Source organism: Rousettus aegyptiacus, unplaced genomic scaffold (genome assembly GCF_014176215.1).
Source record: "Rousettus aegyptiacus isolate mRouAeg1 unplaced genomic scaffold, mRouAeg1.p scaffold_m13_p_1, whole genome shotgun sequence".
NCBI classification, from domain to species: Eukaryota; Metazoa; Chordata; class Mammalia; order Chiroptera; family Pteropodidae; genus Rousettus; species Rousettus aegyptiacus.
In genome coordinates this window covers 35,764,511-35,783,146 of record NW_023416284.1, presented here as the reverse complement: position 1 = coordinate 35,783,146, position 18,636 = coordinate 35,764,511, and the positions used below count along the sequence as shown (strand labels likewise).

The following is an 18,636-nucleotide window of genomic DNA, read 5'->3' as shown; positions in this document are numbered from 1 at the left end:
CTGGGAGGCAGAAAGGTGCCATGTTCACCTCAGATGCCCCGTGCCAGGTGTGCACTGTGAGCAGACGAGCTTTGGAAATGAGCATTGGGCTGAACGGAACCAAATAAGTCCCCAGGAGGAAATGGATCCTGTTTCCTTGTTGGACACACGGCCCTGGAGGGCATTTCTGCAGCTTAGCTCCTAACACAAGACCTGGCACACAGGGATGTTCAAGCAAGTTTTGGGGACTCAATAAAGGAGTGAACATTTAATATCCTTGGGCAGAATTTACACTATGCCCTGATCCATGATTGCATTAGGAGATGCACAATACAAGTTTCCAATTCTGTTATCCCTGCTGCATCCTTCCATGAAAAGGCTTTTCCCTTGTCCGCCATCCACTAACCTCCTTTGCTCTCCCTCTGAGCTAATCTAAGCATGTCTGAAGGATGCTTGTCCCACTCGCCCCACTAGAGGCCTCTTTCAACTCCCCCCTGGTGGGGAATGGGAAAAACCTATAGCGAGTGCCCACTCTGTGTTTTAGCGTATATTATCATGTTTCATTTCCACAGACCTATAGGCACGGCTGAATGGCCCCACTGGACAGATGAGTAAGACCAAGACCCAGAGGAGTTAGTTAACTTGTTCCAGGTTACCTGGCAAGTTACGGGCTGACCTGGATGCATTCCAGATCTACCTAGACCCCATACTCATGCCCCTTCTCCATCGCCAGATTCTCTTCCAGCCCCAGTTTGCTTCTCTTCTCGATGCAGTGTGGCCAGTGCAGATCTCAGAAAGTGTCAACCTGGTGACACTAGATCCGTCACCTTCGGGTGGAGTGAAGGAAGCACCTGGGGATCAACTTACTAATTCGAGGGGCCACTGAATTATTCACACCATTAACTTGGAGGCCCTTTCAGCCTCACTTCTCCTTCCCCTGCGCCAGATCCTCAGATCCTGGCCTGCCTGGAACTCTGCAGACTTGTGGGAGTCCCCCAGTGAGGAGATGCTGGCACAACTGAGGTCCTGTCTGCTGCTGGCAGTGGCACTGCTGGGCCCAGGCCCCAGGGCTCAAGCCATGAAAGGTAGGCGCTCCCGGGGACAGACAGGACCTGGAGGAGGGGGAATAGAATGGGCAGGCAGCAACTGGAGTCTCAGGAGGTTTCTATGTGGGAGGCCAGAAAGCAAGAGGTCCTTTTGGGGGACTTGGTTCAGTCAAGGATAGATTTGTTTCTGAAATGGGGAAAAACAATATCTACCAAATGCCTGATATATGCTGGATGCTTTACATGTATGATTGTATTTCAACTTCACAATAAACTTCAAGGTCTCCCATTTTACAGATGAGAAAACTGAGGGCAAGAGAGGTTAAGTAACCTGTCTAAGCCCGTATGGTTTCCAAGGGCAAAGAAAATGGCTCAGAAAACTAAGATCTGAAGGTTTGTTGCTGGCAAGAGTCTTTATTTTGTTCCTGAGAGCCTGTCGTACTCCCCCACTGCCAGCCAAGTGAAATCAAAGTTCCTTATTATGGTATTTAGTGCCCTCTGAGCATTGTCTCTGATTTCTGTTTAATATCCACCCTCTGTTCCCTGTGTCCCCTGAGTATCCTGTGCTCTGTCAAAGGGTCGCACCCTCTTGTGGAGATGCTTCAGCCTCAGGGCTTTCATCCACTGGCCCCTCTGCCTGGAAGGTCCCTTTTCTCTTTTTCCACTTTAGAACTTCTGGCTCATCCATCAAGCTCAGGTCAAACACCACCTCTTCCAGGAAGCTTTCCATGTCCCTTCGTCAGCCTCCTGCTCTCTCCTTGGAGCTCCCAGAACCTGGCTAACACCCTGGTCCCAGGCCATTTTGTGCTGCTCCAGCCTCCCCCACCTGCCCCCCACCCCGAGTGTTATATGCCAGTCTGTGAAGTGAGGGAGATATCATCTCACCCATCTCAAAAAAGTGTGCAAACAGCCATCAGTGACTTGTTTTCTTGCCGGCTCAAGGGGGCTCAGGAAGGAAATATAACTCATTTGTGTGACTCCCCAACCCCTGTCCCCCCACCTGAGCTCTCAGGTAGGGGCCCATTCTGAATCAGCACAATCCTGGGACAGGGACATGCTTGGTGAGCATGTTTTCTCTTACAGGAACTTTGGTTAAGGGGGTTCTTCAGGATGCTTTTGCTTGCAAGTGACAGGAACCCAACTAGAATGAGTTTAAGCAAAAAGAGGAATGCATTGGCTCTGTAACCAGGGAGGCAGGAATGTCGCTGAGCTAGACTCAAGGATGCCTGAAGCCAGCGCATCTTGGCTTCAGGGCCGTTTCCACTGTTCACGTGATTCTTGCCATCTACTGACAAGCTTTCTCAGTGGGCCCTGAGCGTGGTCCTTCCCAGGGCTCTCCTTATACCAGGGAGCACAGGGTTTTCCACCAGGCATTTGCAGCAGGACTCTGGCCTGCCCTAGAGCACAAGCCCACTCCTTAGGCCAGTCACTGTGGTGGCAGTTGGAGCCCCAGGATTGCCCAGCTGGGTCATGTATCAACCCCTGGGACAGAGGTTTAACCACATAGAGTCAGGGGAGCCAGTGTCTAACAGAGGGGGTGTGTTGTTGCAAGAGGTGGTGCCAGGCAGACCAAAATGATAGCCGTCAGCTACAGCAAGTTACTTCCCTTTCTGGGCCTCAGATTTCTCATTTGTAAAATGAAGTCAATAACACCTGCCCCGTCTATTTTATGGGGCTATTGTGAGGATGATGTAAGACCATTCACTTATTCAATTCAGTAAATATGCACTGAGCACCTGCTTTAGGCCTGGTACTGTTCTACATGCTTGGGATACAGCAGAGAAGAAAACAGGCAAAAATTCCTGCTCTCAGAGAGCTTACATTTTTGTGGAGAGAGACTAATAAGGAAACAAACAAGTGAAATATACAGTATATTGGAAAAAATGTAGCAGAAAAGAAAGAGGAGTTTAGGGATATGGAGGGTTATATTGTCAATAGGGTGGTTGGGAAAAGCCTCACTGAGAAGATGACTAAGAATTCTGTGGTTATTTTTTTTAAGTTTTAATTATGAAAAATGTCAAACACACACAAAGTAGAGAAAATACTATAAAGAATCTCTGTCTCCAACAACCGCCTTCAACAATTATCAACATTCTGCTTGTCTTGTTTCTTTTCTCCCATCCACCTCCATTTTGGGGGGTCTGGAGAAATTTAAAGCCAATCCAGATATATTATTTTTCATAAATATTTCAGAATATATCTCTAACAGAGAAAGATATGTATATATACACATATATATGTATACATACATATATATACATATATGTATACATACGCATATATACATATATATGCATATAAATGCATATACATATATTCACGATATCATTATAATGGTATAATAATCCCTTAATTTTATTTAATATTGAATTCATATTCAGTTTTCCCCAACTATTGCCAAAAAACCCAAACTCATTACAATTGGTTAGTTTAAATCAGAATCCAAACAAGGCCTATACATTACATTTGGTTGATATTTGACTCTTAAATCTCTTCCTTTTTTTTTTTTTTTTTTTTTTGCCAATCTCTTTCCTGGCAACCATTTTTCTACTGTTTCTTTCTTCCTTCCTTTCTTTTTTTAATATTCCACATATAAGTGATATCATACAGTACTTGTCTTTCTCTGTCTGGCTTATTTCATTTAATATAATGTCCTCAAGGTCCACCCATGTTGTCATAAATGAATGAATGGCCTTCTTTGAATTCCATTGTGTATACATACATACATATATATATATGTGTGTGTGTGTGTGTACACACACACACACGCACACGCACGCACACACACCCCCCCCACATTTTCTTTATCCGTTCATTCATCAGTGGACACTAAGGTTGTTTCCATATCTTGGTGATTATAAACAATGCTGCAATGAACACCAAAGTACAGATAATTCTTTGATATCCTGCTTCATTTCTTTTGGATGTACACTGATAAGTGGGATTGCTGGATCATATGGTAGTTCTAATTTTAATTTTTTGAAGAACCTCCATATGTTTGCCATAGTGGCCGCACCATTTTACATTCCTACCAACAGTGCACAGTTTCCCTTTTCTCCACATCCTCACCAGCACTTGTTATCTCTAGTCTTTTTGATAATAGCCATTGTAAGGGATATGAAGTGATATCTCATTGTGGTTTTGATTTGCATTACCCTGATGATTAGTGATGTCGAGCACCTTTTCATGTAACTGTTGGCCATTCGTATGTCTTCTTTGGAAAAATTTCTATTCAGTTTCTCTGCCCATTTTTAACCAGACTATTTAGTTGCTATTGAGCTGTATGACTTGCAAATATTTTCTCCCATTCCATAGGTTGCCTTTTCATTTTATTACCTACGAAATTAACTTTTTGGGTATTTTTTAATTATAATAATTTTCAAATATTTAGCAAAATTGGAAGTATTTTACAGGGAATACCCGTCTACCCAACCATCTAGGTTTTACTTCTCATTATTTATCTTTTACTCAGTGATTAGAACAGACATTGATGATGATTATTTCATTAAGGTTTGCAAAAATTTTTTCCTAATGTGGTTATTCTTTCTGCAGTCTAATATAAATAACAATTTTCCTTCATCAGCTATTTGGTTTTGCTGAAATAAAGTCCACAACAGGAAAAGTAAAGTAGATGCCTAATTCTATTTCTACAGATCAATTAAAAGAAAAAAAAAAGAATTTGTGTCCCAGCAATCTCTAAAAGAAACTAATGAGATTCTTTTTAATTTCTTTTGAGTTGCATTATGAATTCATGAATTTTTATGTATTCAATGTGTTTCAATTCGCCACAGTCATTATTCTTTTTTGATGCTCAAATTGTACCTTCTCTAGCCAGTGGGAGCCCCTTCAAGTAGGTCCCTGTGTCCTTTGACACAATCCTAGCAGTCTTTGGTAGCTTCTTTGTTTTTCTGGTGTGACAAGATGTCCTGAGAATGTTCTGTATATTTCCTGTCCTAGACCCACCATTTCTCTAAGAAGCTCTGGTTCATTTTAGTTAGATATAATTATCCTAATCTAAAGCCTAGGGTACAAAACTACTGGAAGATCTTTGACTTTAGGACTTTTTAGTGAACAGAACTAGGAAATTATTTTTTTTAGAAAAAAATCTTTAATTCATACTGAAGTTTCCCATTCAAATTAAGGATTACAAAGGTTTACTTAATTTTTAAATTTTATATTTGGATCATTCTTACACTGAAAAAATCTTAGTTTCTGTTTGACATTAACATACTTGCTTTATTCTAATACATAAAATACAGTAATAGTATTTACTATTATTATTAATAATCAATCAACTGAAGGTACTTAACATTTCTTTGTGATTAATTTTGCCCTTGGGATATATCCCACGAGGAATATACAATAAACATAGTGTCTTTCAAAATCATTTAAAATCATTTTTCCCCAGGTGAATGTGCCTCCAACTTGATAAATAGTTAAGTTTATTTTTTTTAGTTTGGAATATTTAGGAGTTATTTAAATTTTGTTTGATAATTTAAAATTTTTATTAATATTATTTATAAAGTCAAAATTATAAAACAAGTTGCATTTAAAGAGGTCTAGTAGTCATGTTTGCCTCTTTCCTCCTGTTTGCTTCTCCTCTTACAGAATAATTTTTATTCCTTTTCTTTCATTGTTTCCCTTTTTCAAATATAAACAGAACAAATATGTACCTACTAGGATGTACTTTTAACATTGTTGTGCAAATTTTCACTCAGGGCGATGGGAAGGGTTATTATTAATTTTAATTTTTAAATTCCCTCTCGTACATATCTAGGGCCAGGCATATAGCACTATTTTATCTAAAATTATAGGCCCACCCTGACATGTCCTGTCTCCTTTCTGTGCTTTATTTTCCCCCATAGCACTTATCACTATTTTATATGCTCTATATTTTACTTATTATGTTTACTGTCTGTCTTTTCCACCAGAATGTAAATTCCACAAAGGCAGGAATTTTTGTCTGTTTTGCTTCTGCTGTAACCTCGGTACCTAGAACAATGCCTAGCACTCAAACAATATTCATCAAATGAATAAAAGGGTACCTGTTAAGTATTTGAAGAATAGTAAATAAATGAACAAATACATGAATAAATGAATTAATTTGGGACCATGGATGGCCTCATGCTCCTTCATCCCATCCCAGGGACCAAGCTTTGTAGCTGGTCCCACCACGCAAGACCCCAGCACTGACTCTGAGCCATTCTTCCCTCTTGCCTCAGGTGTCAAATGTGGGGGTGTGCTTTCAGCACCTTCTGGAAACTTCTCCAGCCCCAACTTCCCCAGGCTCTACCCCTACAACACGGAATGTAGCTGGCTGATCGTGGTGGCTGAAGGCTCCTCTGTGCTGCTCACCTTCCACACCTTTGACCTGGAGTACCATGACACCTGTGGCTTCGACTTCCTGGAGATCTACAATGGGGCCGCAGGAGACAAGGGCAACCTTCTGGGGAGGTTCTGTGGTCAGGTGCCCCCGCCACCCTTCACCTCCTCCTGGCATGTTATGTCTGTCATCTTCCACTCAGACAAGCACGTGGCTAGCCGTGGATTTTCCGCAGGCTACCAGAAAGGCAAGGGGGTACTCAGCAGTGGAGAGGGTGGCCCTGGGATAGAGGTGGGAAGAGAGCAGGGAGGCTAAGCTGAGACTTGCTGGGTCTCAGCATCTTCTCATGTACGCTGCTCCATAACCTGGATGACCCTCTTCTTGTAGCTCAGGGGACAAAGGCAACCTCCATATCTAGTCTTGGTAGCTGAGGGTTTTCAGCCCTCACAGGAACACTCCCCATGTCTTCCTCCATTATTCCTGGGAGCCCCAGAGGGTCTCACTGTGCTCGGGAAAGAGGCCTCTTATATTTTTCTATCATTATCCTTCCTATCCCATGCCATGGCATCAGAACACAGGAGGGAAAGCCATGCTGCCACTGCTGCTGATCCCTCTGTGCATCCTATCTTTTAACAGGCACAGGACCTCCCTCCCCGCCACTCCCAGAGTGGAAGGAGCCAGAGGGCCCTTGTGGAGCTGGTCACACTCTCCCTCCCCAAACCTTTCCTGAACTTGCTTCTTGTATCCTGAGTCTTTAACCCCTCCCTCCCCCAACTGGGCTTGCAACCTGCCCCTTGGTCTAGAGAAGGGAGCAGAGGCCTTGTTCTCCTTATCTTTCTCCTTGACTCAATCCTCCTATACTCAGGCTCCTCCGCACAGACTCAAACCTCCTGCTTTCTCCCAAGGCCAAAGCCAAAGGCCTTATTTATGGCAGCTCAAGCAATAGACAACTACCGAGGCTTCTGGTGCACGGGGTCCACCAACGGCAACCAAAGGGATGGCGGGGGAGGGTCAGGTGGGACACCAGTTCCCTCTGGCATTAGAGGCATAAAATTTTAGAATGCTCAAACACAAGAATTACAGAATGGTCTAATCACAGTTTTGGAATTTTAAACTGTTAGATTTTTAGAAGGTTAAGATGTCGTAACCTTCATCAATGTCATAATATCATGGGCAATGTAGTCCAACATTTTTTAGAACAGGAGTACCCATATATCAAATGAAACCTTATGTTAACCTCTGATACATAAAAGAGATAAAGGCGGCATTTTAGTGGTATACGTTTACTTTGTAAGTTCATATTTTTAACATTTACTTATTATAAGCCAGTCATTGATAACATAAGTCAATATCGATGGCCTCCAATAAGTTAAATTTTTACATGTAAGACATGTGACTGTGGACATTGTTTTTCACTGCATTAAAAAATAGTTTTAATACAACATAAGAATGAAATTTGCACCAGATGCCTGCAGATAAATGCCCCAGAGGGCCATGGTGGAGTCCTGAAGCACAGTTCAAAAGGCTTAACTATGGGTATTAGCCTTGGAGAGGATCTCACAGACGGCTAAAACTTGCCCTCTCATTTCACAAACAATAAATCTGAGACCAGAGAGAGAGTGCACCGTCCAAAGTTAACACAGCTCAGAGGGGAAACACCGGGACAAGAAGTCAAGTCCTAGGCCACCCAGCAGTGCTCCTTTCACAAGCTATGCTATGAGGCAAGATTCTGTTGTCTCAGGAAATACATCCAAGTGTGCCCCTCCCGGGTCTTAGGATTTCTAACATTCCCATGAGGCTCAGAGAGGCTGGGTTACTTGCCCAAGGTCACACAGCTAATGTAAGGCAGAATTGGGAGGACACTTGCCTTCAGACTTCAAGCCCATCTCTACTTCATTAGATGCTCTCTCTAAGCCTCAGTTTTGTCATCTAAAAGGGAGGTTTGATAACATATCTGAACTCAGGCACCTCAGCCTCTGTACCCCAGGTAAAAGGGGACAGTGAGTATCACAAGGTTGAGTGTACAGGCTGTGCAGTTAGTCAAACCCCATTCTCCATGTTACCTGCTGGGTGACCTGCTGTCAGGGGCCTGCTCATGTCTCTTGGGACTTGCTGCTTTAGTGGCTCCTGCCAACCCTCTCATCTCTTTGCTCGAGGGCTTTTACCGAAGACTTCATGAGTCACTTCTTCCCACAGCAGCCCTCAGCCTGGACTCTCTGGAATTGGTGTCTGAATGCCCCAGCTCCCTTACCTTCAGGTGGCATAACTGAAGTGTGTGTTCTACATCATTCCCCAGAGTTCCCCAACATGGCTCCACAGCTGGTTTGTCAATGCCCTTTAGTAGCCATCTCCCCTTCCCTCCCCTTTGGTGGCCTTCACTCCCTCCCTCCCCACATGGGGTCCCCTGCATCTCCCAAATACACTCCTTGTGCTCAAATCTTTGTCTCAGGGTCTGTCTGGGTGAACCCAAACTCACACTGGTAAGTTACATAACTTCCCTGTGCCTCCATTTTCCAACTGTCAAACGAGAAAAATCACCGTGCATCCCTCATTTGGTTATGGTAATAGCTTAAAAAAGAAGGCATAGGTGCTAAGAGCCAGGCCTGTGCCTGCCACATAGCAGGCACTCAGTGGATGGTGATGAGGTTCCCTTGAGATACCTCTGGAGTGGCACGTTGAAGGTTGACTGGTTCCCAAGGGAGGGGTTTGGGGAGCCATGAGGGGAGAGGAAGTTCAGTTCGAGTGGGCTTCCTTGCAGATGTGTGTGGTGGAGTCCTGACGGGCCTGTCGGGGGTCCTCACCAGCCCCGAGTACCCCAACAACTACCCCAACAATGTGGAGTGCCACTGGGTGATCCGGGCTGCGGGCCCCGCCACCGTCAAGCTGGTTTTCGTGGACTTCCAGGTGGAAGGCAATGAAGAGTGCACCTATGACTATGTGGCTGTGCTTGGGGGACCTGGCCTTGCGAGTGGGCGACACTACTGTGGCAGCACCAGGCCCCCCACTCTTGTGTCACTGGGCCACGAGCTGCAGGTGGTCTTTAAGTCCGACTTTAACATTGGAGGCCGGGGCTTCAAGGCCTACTACTTCTCAGGTAGGAGGGGCTGAAGGTGCACCCCAATCTCCTCTGCATGCTGAGCTCCTGTCTCCCCTGTATGCTTGTGGGGAGAGAGAGTTACAATTTCCTGCCTCCGGGCTTTGAGCTTCTTGCTCTTTTTCTGTCTGGAATGCTCTAGTACACCCTCCCCTGCCTGGCCAACACCAAGGCGTAAACATGTCACCTCCTCTGTGAAGACTTCCTGATTCATTCAGAATTAATCCCTTCAACTCTTTACGGAAGTTTTTTCACAGCAATAATCTAACACATCACTTCCGTGTGTGGTTTGTATGTCAATTTCCTCTGTCTGACTGTGAGTTCCTATGGGCTTATCTTTGTACTTGCCACATAGTAGGTATTTAATTAATGTTTGTACAAGTGTATGAACAAATCTGTGGGGTGTTTGCTATCTATTAAAGAAGATGGACAAAGAAATAGACAATGACAACTCACTGTGACCTATGCTATGTAACAGTAAGAATCATGGATGACATCCTGAAGGAGGAGAGTAACTGGCAGTGCTTTGAAAGAGTTAAGCAGAGGCGGCAGGAAGGGACGGGTGTTCCTAGAAGAGGGATCGGCATGTGCACAGGCATGGAGGACAGAGAGGATTTGCTTTGGTATGCTTGTAGTACGAGGAGATGTTTGGTGAGGCTGGAAGGTAGGGGTGGTTGAGGGCAGTGAGAAAAGGGGAAAGGTCAGATCATGAACAGCCTCGTCTGTCAAGTCCAAGTTTAAACTCATCTCTGAGGACGGGTATTAGGTGCTGTTATCGAATTTCTAACAGTGCCAACACTCTTGAAAGGGATTGTCAATTGGAATGAGGGTCCAAGCTTTCAGTGAGTTTCAGTTTAAAGCAGGTTTGGGATCAATTGTATGGTTTGCTGGCCATGGTGCCCACAACCTTCCAGTGTGATGTTAGGACCCGTGTAGCACCTGCTGCTCAAGTGTGGCTGCAGAGGGAGATAAACCCCCACCCTCTCACCATTGCTCCTTCTACCCACTCTTCCCCAGGAGAATGCCAGGAGGTATACACAATGGTGAAGGGTAACTTCTCCAGCCCACAGTACCCCATCTCCTATCCCAACAACATCCGGTGTCATTGGACCATCCGCCTGCCTCCTGGATACCGGGTCAAGGTGTTCTTCCTGGACCTGGAACTGGAGGGACCGAACAGCCTGACCAGGACCTGTGACTTTGACCACTTGGCAGCCTTTGATGGGGCCAGTGAGGAGGCGCCCCTTCTGGGGAATTGGTGTGGTCGTCAGCTGCCACCACCGGTCACCTCAAGCCACAACCAGCTCCTGCTTCTTCTGCACACAGACCGCAGCACCACCCACAGGGGCTTCTCTGTGGCCTACATTGGAGGTCAGTTGGGGTTGAGGCGTTGGGTGTGCTGGATGGGAGAAAGCGAGGTGAGGGTCCCAGGTCTTTAGTGCTTCCTTCCTTTATGCCCGACTTGTCCTGATTCTCATGAATGGTCTCCCCTAAGCCGTTCCCGGGTGGCTCCACCACTGCTGACTCCCGCCTTGGGACCTTTGGTACCAGTGTGGCCCTTGCTTGCTCATTTCCACTATTGCAGGGCCCTACTTTTCCAGCTTCCAACTCCATGATCCCTAATCCCTCCCTATCTGGCCTCTCTTGTACTATGGTTGATCCTTACCTAGGGGTAAGACAAAATATGATAATATAGTTTACAATAAATAATTGGTATAACTGCTGAAATGCAACCAGCTTTGCTTGTATCAGTCAGAAGTCCTGACTGACAGTGCTTTGAACAAAGGGCCTTTGTTTTCCTCACATAACAAGAAGTCTGGAGCTGGGCAGCTACTGTGTTGTCCCAGATGGTATCTCTGGGATTCTCCTAGCCTCGTGACTGCACAATGGCTGCCACAACTCCAGGCATCATGTCCATGTTCAAGGCTGGAAGAGGATAGGAGGGGTGCCTATCCTCAGCTTTCCCAGCCTCCAGAGCACCAGTTAGATTTACCAGCCGACAGTGTTCACCATTTCTTTGCTCCTCTCACCACCTTTCCCTGGGCCATGGGTCCAGAAAGGCCTGTGCTCTGGAAGCATTTTGCCCTCTGCCTGACGAAGCCGAAGCTCTTGTTGCGCAGATAAGGACATGGCGGTACAGAGGGAGGAAGGGTCTTCGCTGCAGTCGCACGGTGGTGGGTGGCACAGCTAAGACTAGAACTCAATTCCCTGCCTTTTTGTGTAGCCGAGCAGGAGGGGGGAGGGGGCCCGGACCTGAGCTCAGACAGATCAAGGCCACGTCCACATGCTGCAATTTACTGACCATCCACAGGGGCTCATCTGTAGAAAGGGTTGATGAATGTCCTAGACAGGCAGTCGTTAAGATGAAATGAGGTGACACAGGTCACAGTGCTTGGCTTTGAGGACATCCTGGCTGAGGGTGTCTTTCTCTCAGGTGCTTCAGGCCTGAGAGAAAAATCTTTCCTCTCTCCTTACCTCATACACAAATTTGGGGTCCCGGAGATGGGGAAGGAAGCAGTAGAGTTGCAGCAAGCAAGCGGCAGTGAAGTGACCGGGGCAGGCCCACCCTTGCTGAACCTCAGTCAGCTCCATCCCTAAACTGAAGGAGAAAAACTGTCCCTCTGTTAGAGCAATCCTCTTCTCCATTGCACTCTGGAGAGCCAGGTTCCATGCAGCTCTGCCACAGCTAGCTGGCAGGTCGCTTTCTCCCTGACTGTCTAAGTTTTTCCAACTGTAAAACAAGGACATTGGCTCAAGGAGCTTTAAAGTGCCTTTTGTCTCCCACAGTCTTATTTCCAGGCCTGAGTCCTCTCCCAGCTCTGTGTGATCGCGAACAAGTCCCTTTTCCTTTTGGTGCCTCCAGAGACTGAGGGTGGGGCAGCTCTAATCCTGGCTCCTGTTCAGGGCCAGGGGCCTTGCTCCCACCCCACACCGCCTCCCTGCCCAATCTCTGTGGGAGCCCGGGGTCAGACAGGGGCACTCATGCTGGGCAAGGCGCCAGATGTGGCCCAGGCTGCAGGCAGCCTCCTGGCTGGAGGACAGCTTCGGCATCAATCAGGGGTGACACACAGTTCAGCACCACCAAGATCATCGTGGGAGACGGCGGGCCCATAAATCCCCAACTGCCCAGACACCAGAGGCTGAAATATGTCTGAGGCATTTCCCGAAGAGGGGTTGAGAGTTCCAGGCCTCTGCCTGCCGGCTCTTTCCTTTTCCTTCCACCGTCACCCCTTTCCTTTCTCCTATGCTCGCCCCTGCTCCAGCAAGCACTGCCCATACACACACACCTGCACACATGCACACATGCATGCGAAGACCCAGACACTTAGAATCACGCTATCCTGGCCTGGACAGTGCAGGGGGCCACTAGAGAGGGGAGACAGACCAGGACCTCTAAAATCCTACAGACTTGATGCTTAAAATCCCAAATCAACCACTGCAAATTTCACCTCTCAGAGCTTCAGTTTCTAAAACTGTAGAGTGAGTTTAGTCATGTTCACCTCATGGGGTCATTGTGAGGACAGAGCGAGGCTCCTTTGTCCACCTTTTTTTCAAAACTGTACACCTACCCCACTCTTCAACACTCCCCTACCCCAAAACCTGCTCTCCTTGCCTTTCTTCTTTGCCTGGTTTGCCTGCAGACCACTCTGGTGCTTAGGTATATTTTGCATATTTATTGCCCCTCACCCAACTACAGTGTACGCTCCAAGAGGGTGGGAATGTTTGGCTGTTTTTTTTTTTCTTTTCATTTCTGTATCTGTGGTCCTTAGACTAGTGCCTGCATATAGTAGGCCATCAGTAAATATTGGTTAACTGATTGAATGAATTGCTTGACACATGGCAAAGTGATCAGCAAATAGAAGCTTTTATTATGACTAAGAATATTCATTCAGTCAGTCAATCATTCGTTCAGCGTCCACCGTGCCTGCCAAGCTCTGCGCTGGACTCAGAGAACTCTGAGAAGCATGTGTGGTGCCTGCCCTGGGCAGCTCATCAACTGATGGAGTTAAATGGAGTAAAGCATGTAAAATGTCCCTGTAGGACTGCATAAGAGCCATCCTTGGGTGGGGGCTTGAGGAGGGTGGAGGGTCAGAGTGCCTGTCTTGAAGGCCTCCAGCTCCTCCCTCCTATCCTCAGTTGTGCCCATGAACGTGAGCTGCTCCCGCACGGACTTCCAGATCCTGATCTCTGCCAAGGCGCTGGCCCCACTGGGGCGGACCCAGGTATACCTGGGCAGCAGGCGCTGCACTGCCCAGGAAGTCAGCGGCACCTTCCGGATCCAGGCCCGCTTTGACACCTGTGGCACTGAGTCTCAGGTAGGGCTGGGGGAGGAGGGCAGGCATGAGGGAGGATCTCTGACCCCTGCTGAAAGTCACCTGCCATTCCAGAGAATCAGCTTCTCTTCCTGGCTGACTGGTGACTACACGAGCCTGCATGCAGAACTCAGCCCCTCTTGCCTTTCCCTCAACAAACTTGCTCATTGTAGACGCAGCAAAGAGCTCAAATATGGGAGACAGAAAAGGGATCCTACTGTACAACCTCCAACAACCCCCTAGTGGAGGCTCCTCCCACAAAGCTCTGTGGGCTAACCATCTCCAAAGTCTTCCTGCTGCTCCCCTCCTTCTTCCCGGAGCTCCCCAGGGCCATGGAGTCCTCACCCTCACCACTTTAATATGCAGAGCTGCAAGTGAGCCCGGCTACCTGGCTACCTCCGGCCCAACCCTTCCCTGACCTTGTGATCCAAATTCTTCCCTGGGCTCTGCAAAACAAAAGGGCCCTTCAAGTAACAGGATCCACCTCCCTCCAAAGGCAGCAAGGCTTGAAAATGATTTTTTTCTACGATGCTTGTATTTTGGAGACTTTGAACCTGGGTTTGGGCCCTCAAGAGTCTCTGGGCAGTGTCCCAAGCACCCTAGATGTTTGTATTCTTAGGGACAGGTCAGGCAGGGGAAAGAGGGAGAAGGGACAATGGCTTCTGTTGGGGAGAGCCCCACCTGCCCACCCCCCCCCCCCCCGGTATCGGGGATTTGCCAGACTGGCTTAGCAGAAATCACGTATTTTCTAGCAAACCGTATTCCTCCACTCCCCAACATTAACTGAATACTTGCCCCTAGCCCCTCTGGTCTACCTCTCTGCTTCCCCAGCCTCCTGGCCGCCACCGTCCTTTTGACCTGAGAGGAGATATGGGAGACCAGTCTTGGCTGCCCAGATAATCTGCCCTTACTCCTACTCCATGCCCCAATCCTCCGGGGATTTTCTTTGGGGCAGAGCCTCACTTTCCTCAGAGCCAGGAAACGATGGAGACGGGGTCTCTCAGAAGCAGGGAATCGTGAAATCTAGGAGGGACTCACAGGCACTTAGAGTCACAGAACCACCACCAGAGCATGGAAACACGGAATCACAGAATCTTGGAATCATAGACACATAAAAGCTGAGGACCTGAGACTCAGTTATGGATTCTTAGTGCACCCCTTAAAAGCCTAGACTCCCGAGGACCAGTCTGCTTTCACAGATGCAAGGATCAACCGGCCAAAAACAATGACAGCCTTTCCGAACATCTCTTAAAAAATATTGCAGACTTGACTTCATAATCGTAATACCTTATCTTGTGCCATTTTTCTTTCCTCCTCAAGCTTCTCACTCATCAAACACTTTCCTGCACTCCCATTTTATGATTTTTTTCTCCCTTCTTTATTATGTAGATTCATTTCCACCCTTTCACTGGATCCCTTTCCACTCTCAGGTCCTGTCTTTCTTTGCCCAATGTCTCAATTCTGTATCACAAAATTCCAGGATGCCAGTCTGAGAGTATGGTGGCAGCCAGGCTGAGGAAACAAATGCAGTCCATGGGGGACATGGACTCAGAGCCTTTTGGAAACCCAGAGTTGGAAGAGACCCTCAAGGTCACCTGTCTTCCAAACCCCAGATTTGTGTCTCTCCTTCACACCCTTCTCCAAAGTGTCCAGCCACAGCAGCTTCCTACTGCTCATGACTGCTCATTCTGCTTTAGGCAGCGTTGATTTTTAGAAGTCTCATCTCACTGGGCAGGAGCAGTTGGGCAGCCTGAAGAATGTAATGACTGCTCCAGATTTGGGGAGGGTAGGGACAGTAGCCTTGCATCACTGCAGCAACTTGCTCCAGACAATATCAGACTGCCCCCCAGTCCCAGGCCCAAACACCCTACCATCTCAGGGCAACTTGACTCCTGCCTCCCTCATGTGTGGGGGTGAGGGGGCAACAGTGTGCCAAGTCCCCCACTTCTCACTCCTCAATGGCTCAACCTTAAGGTGGTGCCACTCTGGTGACCAGGGACTCAACAGCAGAGACACACAATTGCTGCAGACATAATTGGAAGAAAGATTCCAGAAGGAAGGTCACATTACACCAGGGGGGCAGGAGACGTGGCTTCTGGACCCAGCTCTGTGCCTTGTTGCCTTTGCTGGGCCTCAGTAGTCACATCCGTAAACTGCCAAGGAAGGGAGATTGAGCTAGGCACCCTGAGAGTCTCTTTCAGTCTGATGTTCTTTGGTTTGAGTGAGGCATGATGGTTAAGAGCATAGTTAAGAATCGGGCAGATCTGAGTGAGAATATGTCCTCTGTCACCGGTGTGCTGTGGGACTTTAGACAAGGGGTTTAACCTCTGGGCCTCAGTTTCCTCATCTGTGAAACGGAGATGTTAATGGTACCGATAAGAGAGGGTTGTTACTCTCTGTCGTAGACCCTGCCTCCTTGAAGCCAGAGCAAACATTGACCCATTAAATCTGATATTGTCCTTTCAGACACCCTCATAAGTGCCACTTCTAGAGGTGGGGACACTGAGGCTCCACATGAGAAGGGAGTCAGTGGCCAAGCTGGAACTAGAACCTAGGCTCCTGGGTTCTGCTTTCTGGGCACCGAGTTCCCACATACGGGGGGACAGGGTCAGCCCTAGCCCCTTCAGGTGTGAGCAAGTGCCTCATGACCCCCACAGAGAAGGAACAACACCTCAGTGATCGTCAGCATGCTGTACATCGACTTCTCGGCTGACGGGCAGGAGGACATCCATGAGTATGAGGTCCTCTGTGAGCCACGGCGCAAGGAGGCTTCTGCCCACCTGCTATCCGGCTCTGACTGGCTTGGGCCCTATGCTGCCACAGCCGAGCACCTTCAGGAAGCACCACCCAGGGACGAGGCAGAGGCACTGGAGGGCCCTGTGGCTATGGTAGCCCAGGACACCAGTGACATTGTCTTCCTGGGTCTTTGCGTACTGGCTGGAGTCCTCATGGTCATTGCCATCGTGGTCCTGATGCTGCTGTGAGCAGGCAGGTTAGACATCTGGCATCTGGCATCCCTGGGAGGCAGCTTGGGGACCCTACACACAACAGAGGAGGAACCAGGCTTTGCTGACTTGTTGGTGACCATGGGCAAATCACCATCCCTCTCTGAGCCTCAGTTTCCTAAGGATTATCACTCTGCCATGCTTATTTCACAGGGCCGGTGTGAAGCTCAGAGAAGAGAATGAGTCAATAAGAGCTTTGTAAACTATAGCATGCCATGTATGTGTATGCAGTTGTTATTATTAATTTTAAAGATATAAAAGAACCGTGTGTGTTACTGTCACTGATGACAGAGTGGATAAAGCTGACTTGTTTTGTAACTTGTAAGAGTGCTTCGCCAACTCAGGGTACAACTAAGGGCACCTCTTATTTTTTCAACTAACCACTCATCCGAAGACTTCATTAGCAGGAAGTTCAGTATCCATCCAGGGGCCTTCACTCTGTTGAACTGATCCAAGAACCCGAGGACTTCATCTAAAGCAGCCCAGTCCTGCCTCCAAACTCCAGAACAGAGAGAGGGAGCTGAAACCCCAGCTAGTGCTGTGGTTTTGGGCCCTGACACATGGTGTTGCTATTGAATGCTCTCCCGCCGAGGTGGCAAAGCCCTGCTGGGTCAGACCCCTGTGTAAACCCACAGGCAGACCAACACTGCTCAGCGGCGAGGCCGGCCGAGAACTGGTATCTCTTTCATGTTGGAGTTTTTCCTTAAATATCTTTTGATCCTTGACTGAAAAGCTGATTGAAGTCTCATGCGTCTCTGTCCTCCTCACCCCTGATGTTGAACTTAGGTCAGCAGCCCACCCTTCCTTCCAGATGAATTCTCTTTGGAGCCCTTTGGACCTTCTCCTGCCACTGAATTTACTCAGAGCTACTCCAGTTCACCCATGTTTTTCAAAGTTCCCATCACAGGGAGCAGGGGCTGGGTTCCCGGTGCTGCCCTATGAGAAGACTTCTGGCATACATCTGCAAATGGTCCATCCTTCCCAAAAGCTCTACATACAAAGAAGTGGAACAATCTTATTAACAGGAAATAAAAAAGCATTTATTACGCACCACGTTCTTTTGCTCACCTGTATATTTGCATCAAGAATCACCAAAGTGAGTCTTTTCGCAGTACTAGAAATCTCCAAATTGATCGTGCTGACCGCAAGTATCAACTTAAACAATTGTAGCCCAACATTCATTGATGTCCAGCTTGAACCTGTTCTTGTGACAGGCTCCAGGCACATAGCAGTCAACACCTCAAGGAAATGCCTGCCTTCGAGGTGCTTGCAGTCGAGTGTAGCAGAATCAGGGGTGGGCAAGCTGGGTGTGTTTCTAACTTGAGGAGAGAAGGACTAGAGAGAAGAGAACCAACAAAGTAAGAAATAAATTAAGGGAAAAAAAGTTGCCTGGACATTAGGAAAGCTAAAGTCCTCCTAAAAACTAATGTCCTCCTGAGCTGGAGCCTCTTAGGACCCCAGGTTCAAGTTCAGTTTCTTCTTATTATTAACTTTGTAAGCCTGGGCAACTCACTTTGATTCTATGAGCCTTGATAGCTCCACCAGTAAAATGAGACCACTGTTCAGAGTTTGCTGTGAGAATGTGGCAACATGATGAATTAGGGAGGTCTGTTGAGGTAATGAATGTGACAGCAGGAGAGAGTCTTGACTGCTACCCTGGGGTGTTTGGAGCACAGGCCCCTTCCTGTTTCTCTCCCATCCACCTAAACACTCTCAGACTTCTGGAGTCACCAAGTGAAGCTACCTCCTCCAGCCTGCATGCAATGTGACCACCTCTCAAATCACTTGGGTCTCAGTTTCTGTGTCTGGGCAGGATTGAACACACACCAGATATTCTCTGAGGGTGCCCCCCTCAGGTTCTGCCCTCCAGGACCCA

The 18,636-nt window shown here is 47.5% G+C and overlaps 1 protein-coding gene across 1 annotated transcript; it reads left to right on the top strand.

Moving 5' to 3' along the window:
• The first annotated feature begins 737 nt into the window (after positions 1-737).
• Positions 738-17,016, top strand: CDCP2 (CUB domain containing protein 2). Its single transcript, XM_036221095.1, has 7 exons — positions 738-812; positions 900-1,064; positions 6,248-6,595; positions 9,107-9,442; positions 10,460-10,813; positions 13,580-13,758; positions 16,413-17,016. Exons 2-7 carry the CDS (start codon positions 986-988, stop codon positions 16,737-16,739), a joined length of 1,623 nt encoding a protein of 540 aa, XP_036076988.1. The 5' UTR covers positions 738-812; positions 900-985; the 3' UTR covers positions 16,740-17,016.
• Positions 17,017-18,636: the final 1,620 nt, after the last annotated feature.

What these genes read in the sequence shown, in the direction of transcription:
- CDCP2 (XM_036221095.1), top strand. Translation starts at nt 986, where the DNA reads ATGCTGGCACAACTGAGGTCCTGTCTGCTGCTGGCAGTGGCACTGCTG. An exon ending in CAGGGCTCAAGCCATGAAAG is followed by an intron (nt 1,065 to 6,247) that starts GTAGGCGCTCCC and finishes CTCTTGCCTCAG; the next exon opens with GTGTCAAATGTGGGGGTGTG. An exon ending in CCTGTGGCACTGAGTCTCAG is followed by an intron (nt 13,759 to 16,412) that starts GTAGGGCTGGGG and finishes TGACCCCCACAG; the next exon opens with AGAAGGAACAACACCTCAGT.